Here is a 10,347-nt window from a genome sequence, read left to right on the forward strand (position 1 = left end):
GGGCGCTGTGGGTCAGAATGGACTCCAGGCAGTGGGTGTGGTTTGGGCTTTGCTTCTGTGAAGACTGACAACCTTGGGGACCCTGTGGGCAGTTCCACTCTGTCCTCTAGGGGCACTGTGGGTCGGAATCAACTCCAGGCAGTGGGTGTGGTTTCTCCTTTAAACACACTGTGCTCACCTGTCTGGTATATTCTCCCCCACCACAGGAGGGCAGGCTCTGAGTTGTGTCTGTCCCACTGCCGGGCTGCGCCGGCCATGCCTCAGGCATTCCAGCCGTGCGGGATGGACGGGAGCCCCCTGAAGCTGACTCAGATCACCCACCTTGACAACTATGGTCGGGGAAACCACGGCAGCTACTTCTCTCTGCAGCCGGGACCTCAAGCCTGAGCAGCAGCCGGTCCCGCCCGACAACAAGATGTTGCCGAAGAGGCTCTTCCTGAGGGCGGGGTCGCAGGAGAAGATGCTCCGGGAAGCCACCATGTGGACGCCCTGGCTGGTCCGCCCTGTGGGGGGACAGAGAGACAGAGAGATGGGGGAGGGGAGAGAGAAGGGGACAGAGAGAGAGAGGGGGAGACAGAGAGACAGAGAGAGAGAGACAGAGAGAGACAGAGAAGGGGGAGAGACAGAGGGGGGAGAGAGAGAAAAGGAGGACAGAGAGAGAGAGAGGAGGGGAGAGACAGAGACAGAGAAGGGGCGGAGGAGTAACAGACAGAGGAGGGAGACACAGAGAGGGAGGCTGAAGCCGAGGGCGTGCACACACGTGTCCGTGCAATGTCTGGGCCATGCTGCTGCTGCCATGGCACTGGCTGGAGGCTCCGTGACCTCGCACGCCCTGCACCAGTCACCGCCCGGCCCTGCCCAGCCCCGTGGATCAGAACGCTGGGAGCCACAGGGTTTCCAAAGGCCAAAAGACCCAACTCCCTGCCGTCAAGTGGGTCCTGACCCACAGCGAGCCCTCCTCGGGTTTCTGAGGCGGTATCTCTGCGGAAGTAGACTGCCCAACCTTCCTTCCGAGGAACGGCTGGTGGGTTTGAACCGCCAGCCTTCTGGTTGGCAGTCAGGTGCCCTAGGCACTGCGCCCCCAGAGCTCCCTTCGATGAATACCCAACTCCCTGCCGTCGAGTGGGTCCCGACCCACAGCGAGCCCCCCGTGGGTTTCCGAGGCGTCTCCACGGGAGCAGAGTGCCCACTCTTCCTTCCGAGGAGTCTCCACGGGCCAATGTTTGGAAGGAGATGCCCAGGCCTTTCCTGCTAGTGTGTCTCAGTCTGGACGCTCTGCTGAAGCCCTGCTCAGCACCCCAGCACCCCACAACCTCCACCGACACACGGGCGGGGCGGGGCATGAGACGTGTTGGTGGCAACTGAACTCGGGCCTCCTGCGTGGAGGACGAGAACCCCACCACTGAGCACCGTGCCTCCCAGCAGGCACACGGCAGGGCTTGGTACGTGGTGGGTGAGCACCGTGCCTCCCAGCAGGCACGCGGAGGGGCTTGGTACATGGTGGGTGACGTGCACTTTGGAGATGGGGTGCCCGTTTGCCACTATTTACGACTCAGAGTCTCATGGGGCCACCTGTTCCTCCTTCCTTACAGGGAGCTCAGCTGTCCAAGTCTGGCCGTTTGTCCCTTGGCTGCCCATGTCTGGAGTCTGGCCGTCTGTTCCTCGCTGTCCAAGTCTGCCCATCCAAGTCTGCCCATCTTTCCCTTAGCTGCCAAGTCTGACCGTCTGTCCCTCGGCTGTCCATGTCCGACTCTGGCCGTCGCCCCTTGGCTGTCCAGGTCAGACCGTGCGCCCCCGCCCTGCACTCACCGATGAGGCCGGTGTTGAAGAGCGCCTCGGGGCACACAAACCTCTCCTTCCCGATGTCCAGCTCCTGGCCGTCGGGCAGCTGGTACGTCCGCTTGAAGGCAGGCGACTCTGCTTTCGCCAGCTCTTTTTCAAAGTCCAGCGCCACGTAGCACGACTTCTCCTTGACGTCTCGCGCACACTCCTGGTCGGCTGTGGGAGAAGACAAGGGCCCAGAGACGGGGATGTGCGCTGTGGGGCTCTCACCAGGGAGCATCCTTTTAAGACTCAGGTCCTGGTGTGAGGACGCGACGGCACTGGTCCAGCTGCTTCTTCTGCATTCTGTCCTCACGTCCCCAATCTCTGCTTGTGTCGGAGCCCAGGCTGGGGAAGAGGCAGGGACTATAGGGGTCCTAACCTCAGATGCAAGAGTTTGGACGCCTCAGCATTTCTGAAGCTGAGGCCTGACTACAGTTGGCATGTGTTCTGGGGGCGGGGAAATTAAACTCAACTTCGCCGTACGCCAGTGTAAACCAGTCCAACCAGCCGCCGAGCTGGTTCCCACTGGCGGCCGCCCGTGTCGGGGCGGAACCGTGCTCCAGGGCTGCTTTCCTTTTTGGATATTTATTTTATTTCACTGTCACTGAGGACATACACCAAGTCAGGTTTCCCCGGGACAACGTTGTGACATTGACGTGGTTCCCTGAGCTGTGCACCCGTCCCCACCCTCCTTTTCCAGGCTGTTTCTCCCCCAAACATAACTCACTGCCCCTAAGGTTCCTGTCTCATCTTCCAAGTTGCCGTGACCACTCTGACTCCGTAATAGCTCTTTACAGGGCGGGGTGCTCAAGGCAGACGTTTCTTCCCAGTGAAGCTAAACTGTGGCTTGACTAACCAGGATTTCAGGAGATATTTTTGGGTTAAGACTTAAAGGTTATTTCAGAGCAATGGTTTGGGGGTTCATCCTCCCTCCATGGCTCCAGAAAATCTGGATTCCATTCGCATTAGAGTTTCTGTTCTGCATTTTCCCCCTTTTGATCAGAGTTATTCTCTAGAATCTTTGATCACAATGTTCAGTAGTGGTAGCCAGGCCTCATTCAGTTCTGGTCTCACAGCAGAGGGGGCAGTTGTTCATGGAGGCGATCAGCCACACATCTCACATCCGCCTCCATTCCTGAGTCTCCTTCACGCATTGCTCCAGGTGAGCAGAGGCCAATGGTCATGCCTCGGATGGCCACCTGCAAGCCTGTAAGACCCCAAGCTCCACGCAACGAATTAGGAGCAGAACAGAAGCACTAAACATGGGATTCGGCCAGTTAACTGGGATGTCCCACAAAACCGTGACCCCAAACCTCTAAGCCCATGAGGTGCTGGGCTGTACCTCAGCAGCCACTCTCTGTTTTGCTGTCATTGCTGCTAACACGTTGGTCTCATAGCCTTCGCTGGCTCACCTTCGCACAGGTGTCCAGTTACCGCCATCAGCCGTGCAAGTCCACCCAGTCCGCAGCTCCTCCGTCACCGTGAACACTGTTTGCACCGTAAACCCAGTTCCCCACAGGCAGTAATGCCCACCCTCACCCCTGGAAACCACCCACAACCTGCAGTCCACACAGTTGCCTTTTCTTGTCTTTTGTATCAGTGAGACCATAGAGCATTTGTCCTTTTGTGATTGGCTTGTTCCACTCGACATCCTGTCTTCCAGCTCCATCCACCCTGGGGCGTGTATCAGGACTTCCTTTCCCCGCTGGCTGAGTAGCATTCCTTGGATGGACGGGCCACACTGTGTTCATCCACTTCTCGCTGATGGGCATGGAGGCTGTTTCCCCCTTTGGCTACTGTGAATACTGCAGTGAACGGTGGGGTCCAGGTCTTTGTTGAGTCTCTGCTTCCATGTCTTTGGGCATCTGCGTCAGCGTGGGAGCACTATTCCCCAGCGCCCGCACCATCCTGCACTCCCACCAGCAAGGGATCAAGGTTCCGACTTCCCACATCCTCAGTCCACAGGGATCTCGGTGGTGGACTCCTGGAAGTAGATCACCAGGCCTTTCTTCTGAGGCGTCTTTGGGTGGGCTCCAACCGCCAACCTTGGTCAACAACCAAGTGTAGTAACCATTTGCCCCAGCCAGAGTCCATCTGCTCTTAGTGCAACAGGCCCCTGGGTGGACCAGTGACTGGCTCTTGGCTACTGACCTGAGGGTTGGTGGTGCAAAGCCACCCGGTGCTGCCAAGAAGAAAGGCTTCTGTGAGGATTACAGCCAAGAAAAGTCCCGTAGAAGTTCCACTCTAACACATGAAGCAACTCCATGGCAACGGGCTTGCTCTGCGTTTTTCTGGGGCAGCACCCTCTGCTGAGTGGCGGTTCCTAGCAGCTCCCAGCTTCTCTGGGGAGTTACCAACAGCTGAGGGAAGGCCCTCACTGGAAAATGCCCCAGAGCTGACCCTCCCTTCCTCCTGGGGGCCGACGACAGGTTGTAAGTCCCGCCGTGTGTCTTTCTGGTGCCATGGTTTCCTGTTTTATGTCCGGTTGTTTCTGAGTTCGGATTTTTGTTGATGGTGGGTGCCACAACTTGACTCCGACTCAGCAGCCCCATGTGACTGGGCAGAACTGCCCCACAGGGTTTCCTGGGCTGTCATCTTGACAGGGACAGACTGGCAGGCTCTTCTCCACAGAGCCACTGGGGAGCAGATGAGCACTTAACCCCAGTGCCACCAGGGCTCCCTCAATTTGAGTCAGAGTGGGTACATCAAAGCAGGAAGCCCTGCTCCCCCACCACCCCAGCCTGGAAGTCCCACTGGCCTTTCTGTCCCGACGCCGGCGCCTGCCCTCAGCCTCTGCTAGCCGGCTGTCTCCCAGCTCTGCGGCCCCTCTCACTGCCCGGCGTGCACACACTCTTCCATTCCTTCCTGGCTCCTTCCCCTTCCCTCCTTGGCTCCTGGGACCCCGCTCTCACCTGATATTTCCCCTGCATCCCTTAGCATGGGCGGCGTCAGGCCAACGTGGGTTCAACTCCACTAATGCCATTTACTGAATGCCCAGCTTTCAGCACGCTCCTTATGCTCTGAAACCTTCCATTTCTTTTCTTTTCTCAGTATATACATATATTTTTTTTTCTTATCTGTATTTTTATTACTTTTTTTTACCCCTGCCTGACTCCTAAGGCTGGCTCCCCAATGTGGATCAACTGTGTGGTTTGAACCAAAACCAAACTCACTATTGTGGAATGGATTCCAGCTCACAGCGCCCCTAGAGGACAGAGTAGAACTGCTCCACAGGTGAAACCATTTCTTCATTTGCAAAATACACAACAAACCCGAACCTGGAGCCATCAAGTTGATTCTGACCCACAGCGCCCCTGAAGGACAGACTGGAACTGCCCTACAGGGTTACCAGGGCTGTCAATCTTTACGGAAGCCGACTGCCTTATCTTCCTCCTGTGGAGCAGCTGGTGGCCTCAGACCCGGACCTTTTGGTTGGCAGCTGAGCGCTTTAGCCCCTGTGCCACTCGGGCTTCTCTCTGCTCCATCAGCTGCGGCAGTCCTCCCCTGGCCCCTTCCCAACTCTCCTCTGCTTGCCCCCCATTGCCACCACCCTGCTGGCCCCTTGGCCCCTACACTCTTACCTGGGAAGGAGAGAAAGCCCAGGGCCAGATGGTGGGCCTGTGGGGATGGGATGCCATGCATCCGAGAACTGGCCCGGGAACCGGGTGAAAGATCGGACTGGGCCTGTGACCAAGTGTCACTGATGCCATGTCTGGAGCCCTGGGCTTCATATGGGATGTTGGCCAAGCGCCTCACCTGTCTAAGCCTCTTCTACACAGGGTACGGGCCCCAAGACACTTAGACTAGCAACGCTAGTACCCGGTGCTGCTGTGATAGACACCACATGTGGGGGCTCGTCAGTGACCATCTCAGTCTCCCAGGGCTGCCGTGACAGACACCACCCGTGGGTGCTGGTGACTTCACGTCTCAGTCTCCCGGGGCTGCTGTGACAGACACCACCCGTGGGTGGCTTGAATGAACAGAAAGTTGTTCTCTCACGGTTTAGGGGCCAGAACTGCCAATTCAGGCATGGGATCTGGTGGAAGGCTCGCTCTCTCTGTCGGCTCTAGGGGAAGGGGCCTGTCTCTTCCAGTGTCTGTCCTTGGCGTCTTCCTGTGGTGTGCATCTTGTCTTATCTGTGCTCCCTTCTGGTACCTGACCTGCTCCTTTCATGTCTCAAAAGAGACCGGTTTAAGACCCCCTTCAGCAATATGGCCTCATTAACATTAAAAAAAAAAAAAAACTATTCCCAAATGGGATGACACAACATATTTTGGGGAGACTTAACTCCTAACAATCATCACCGTCATTACAGTCAGTCCACTCAGTGTCCTGAAATACACACAGGGCTGTTTGCAGAACTCCAGGGACGGTCCAGCTGCCTCGGCTTTAAGGACTGGAGAGTTGTAGGCTGTCACAGGCCAAGAAGGTCACTGCACCACGAGGGACCACGTTACCTGGCTGGAAGGAGCATTTCCTACCTGAGCTCACAAACTGATGTCCGCTGTTGGTCAGCAGCTGCAGAAAGTGCAGGGTTAGGTCCTGGCCGGCGACATCCAACTGCATGGTTGACTGATGCAAAGGGCAGCCGTCAGTGATGGGCACGAAGTAGGTCATCCCCTCCCCAGATTCGATGGTTGTCCCTAGATGAAAGCACACTGACGTCACGACACAGGGTACACAGCACCCCATCAGTGCAGGTCTGCCGGAGGAGAAGGCAGGGGAGCGGTAAATGGAGGGGCCACAAAGGGTTGGGGGCAGCTTTCCTCCCCACAGAGGGGCGTGCTAGGACAGAGCCTCTGGGTCTGAACAAGCGCTGTTTGGACGGGAGGTCTGGGGGCTTTCCTATTCAACCAGCTCCAGGCTCTAGCAAGCATTGTCAAGTGAAAGAAGAGTGGGGTCCTAACACCGTCTCCTCTAAGGACCTGTGTGTGTTCTGAGAACACGGAAACCCTCTGGTGGCACCTTCCATGCCAGCAGTGTCTGGAGGCAGCTGAGAAGCTGGGCATTTTAGTTGGCAAAGCAATCTGGGTCTGCCTGTGCTGGTCCAAAGGGTATGAGACGGTGTTGGGAAGCTATGGGCTCATTTTGTGCAAAACAGCAGCCTGTAGGCGCTTCTAGAAGGCTTGGCTGCTAGCCAAAGGTCAGTGGTTGGAACCCACCAGCTACTCCACAGGAGAAAGATGACACACTCAGCTTCTGTGAAGATGTCAGCCTTGGAGGCCCTGTGGGCAGTTCCACTCTGCCCTCTAGGGGCGCTGTGGGTCAGAATGGACTCCACAGCAGTGGGTGTGGTTTGGGCTTTGCTTCCGTGAAGATGGACAGCCTTGGAGACCCTGTGGGCAGTTCCACTCTGTCCTCTAGGGGCGCTGTGAGTGGCAATGGACTGAACCGTTACAACAGATGATTAGGTGTGTAGGCAGCCAGGTCCTCTCACATATTAGCCTGGGCTGCTAACCAAGAACTTCGAGTTTCCAATGAAGGCAAAGTGAGTCCAGGGGGCCTCCATTTCTAGCTAAGACACAGACAGACAGAATTCCCCTTCCTCCTGGGCCACCCAATAAACCAGACAAAACATATGCAACAATGATTTGCAAGCTACTGGATGTCAAGTAACAAGAGATGAGACATCACAAGACAACTACAGACCACTGTCCTCCACGGACGTAGACACACACATTCTAAACAAAATGTTCACAAAGGAATCCAACAACATTTAAAAAGGACAACGTTATGACCAGATTGGACTGACCTCAGGAACGCAAGGTTGTTTTAATATTAAAAAATCAATCAATATAATTCACTGTATTACTAAACCAGGACAATGAATAAGGAAGACCAAAGAAGAGTTGATGCTTTTGAGTTGTGGTGCTGGTGAAGAATGCTGAAGGTACCATGGACTGCTAAAAGAACTAACAGGTCTGTCCTGGAGGAAGTGCAGCCGAGATGCTCCTTGGAGGAGAGAATGGCCAGACTTGGTCTCACCTACTTTGGTCAGGTTGTCAGAGGGGACCATTCCCTGGAGAAGGATGTCATGCTTGGTAGGCTGGAGGGTCGATGAAAGAGGGGAAGGCCTTTGACAAGATGGATTGACACAGTGGCTGTGACAATGGGCTCAGGTATAGCAGGGATCATGGAGCTGGCGCAGGATTGGGCGGTATTTCTTTCTGCTGTGCATGGGGTCTCTATGAGTCAGAAACAACTCAACGGGACCTAACAACAACAACATTACTAAAACCAAAGACAAAATCTCTGTGACCAAATTAATAGATGCAGAAAATTCACTGAATAAAACCCAACACCCAGTCCTGATGCATACATACATGTATGTGTGTATATATATTGACATACACAAACATATGTATAAGCTTTCTGCACTAAGAATGCAAGAGAACTTGCTCACATTGACTCCAAACAAACAAACAGGCCTACAGGAAACCTCTGACTAAGAGCGGACTCCGTGGTGAAGCCGGGTTGCTTTCCCTTGAAGGTCAGGAACATGACATGCATGTCCCCCCTCCCCTTCTGTTCAACACTGGGGGCTGTAGCTAGTGCAACCAGGCAAGAGAAAAGGAAAACAAAAAACATAAACAAAACAATAGAGAGCATCCAGTGTGGGAAGGAAGAAGTAAAACTGCCTTTATTTATTGCTTAAGTAGAAAATCTGACGGGATTGGCAAAAAAAGATACTATCACTAGAAAATGAGCTTAGTAAGACATCAGGATACAATTTTTACTGTATTGATATGCAAAAATCAACTATATTTCTATATAGTGGCGATGAACAATCAGAAATTGAAATAAAAATACCATTTCTCGAGAGAGAAATCTGACAAAAGATACACAAAATATGTACACTGCAAACCACAAAACATTGTCCTAGAAATGAGAGAAGAACTAAGATATATATCATACTCATGGGTTGGAAGAATCAGTATTATTAAGATGTCTGGTCTCCTCAAATTGATAACAGATTCAACATAGTTTCAATCAAAGTCCAAGGAGGCTTTGGTAGAAATCAACCAGTTAATTCTAAAATTCCTATGAAAGTAAAGAGGGCTTGAAGCATGGACAACACCTCAACATAAAGAAACAAAAGTCCTCATACTGGACCAATAAGTGACAACCTGATAAATGGAAAAAACACTGAAGTTGTCAGGGATTTCATTTTACCTGGATCCATAGTCAACAACCATGGAAGCAAAAAACCAAAAAAACAAATGCACTGCTGCTGTGTCAGATCCGACTCACAGTGACCCCTCCTTGGGATTCCGAGGCAGTATCACTACGGAAGTACATTGCCCAACCTTCCTTCTGAGGAGTGGCTGATGGGTTTGAACCGCCAGCCTTCTGGTTAGCAGTCAAATGCCTTAGGCACTATGCTACCAGAGCTCCCACCCATGGAAGCAGCACTCAAGAAATCAAACAATGCATTGCACTGGGAAAATCTACTGCAAAAGACTTTAAAGTACTAAAGAGCAAAGATGCCACTTTGAGGACTGAGGTGCACCTGACCCAAGCCATGGTGGTTTCAATCACCTCATATGCACAGAAAAGCCAGACAATGACTAAGGAAGACCGAAGAAGAACTGATGCTTCTGAATGATGGTGTTGGCAAAGAATATACCACGGACTGCCAAAAGAGTGAGCAAATCCCGGAAGAAGCACGGCCAGAACGCTCCTTAGAAGCAAGGACTGTGAGACCTTGTTCCCTGTACTTTGGTCATGTGATCAGGAGGTACCAGCTCCTGGAAGAACACCATGTCGGTAAAGCAAAAACGAAGACCACCTCCGACGAGATGGGCTGGCACAGCGGCTATGATGATGGGCTGGGGCAGCGACAATCGTGAGCATGGCGCAGGGCCAGGCAGGGTTTCTCTCTGCTGTACATGAGGTTGCTGAGTCAGCACCAACTTGAGGGCCCCTAATAACAACACCTGACAGACCAGTGACAGGGACTTTCCACAGAAACATGCTGAGGGGAGAAAGGTCATACAAAAGTCAGAGGGTGTGCTGCGTGGTTCCATCACAGACAGCTGCAGAGCACAGACTACTCCAGGGCTACCGTCCATGACTACTCCAGGGCTACCATCCGTGTCTACTCCAGGGCTACCGTCCGTGACAACTCCAGGGATACCGTCCGTGTCTACTCCAGGGCTACCGTCCGTGACAACTCCAGGGCTACCGTCCGTGTCTACTCCGGGACTACCCCCCGTGACTACTCCAGGGCTACCGTCCGTGTCTACTCCGGGACTACCCTCCGTGACTACTCCGGGGCTACCGTCCGTGTCTACTCCAGGGCTACCGTCCGTATCTACTCCGGGGCTACCATCTGTGACTACTCCAGGAGTACTGTCCGTGTCTACTCCAGGAGTACCGTCCATGTCTACTCCAGGACTACCGTCCATGTCTACTCCAGGGCTACCGTCCGTGACTACTCCAGGGCTACCCTCCGTGACTACTCCAGGGCTACCCTCCGTGTCTACTCCAGGGCTACCCTCCGTGACTACTCCAGGGCTACCG

The 10,347-nt window shown here is 53.9% G+C and overlaps 1 protein-coding gene across 1 annotated transcript in view; it reads right to left on the reverse strand.

Moving 5' to 3' along the window:
- LOC103204180 (actin-like) overlaps window positions 1-10,347 on the reverse strand; it is a 27,926-nt gene that overhangs the window by 6,637 nt on the left and 10,942 nt on the right. Inside the window, exons 5-7 of the mRNA XM_007949327.1 lie at window positions 6,306-6,467; window positions 1,810-1,998; window positions 322-503 (exon numbers count right to left, since the gene is read on the reverse strand). Coding sequence (XP_007947518.1) covers window positions 322-503; window positions 1,810-1,998; window positions 6,306-6,467 — 533 coding nt within the window. The remainder of the gene's footprint in view (window positions 1-321; window positions 504-1,809; window positions 1,999-6,305; window positions 6,468-10,347) is intronic.

This window comes from Orycteropus afer, unplaced genomic scaffold (genome assembly GCF_000298275.1).
Source record: "Orycteropus afer afer isolate SDZICR_OR568_19922 unplaced genomic scaffold, OryAfe1.0 scaffold00244, whole genome shotgun sequence".
Classification (NCBI taxonomy): Eukaryota; Metazoa; Chordata; class Mammalia; order Tubulidentata; family Orycteropodidae; genus Orycteropus; species Orycteropus afer.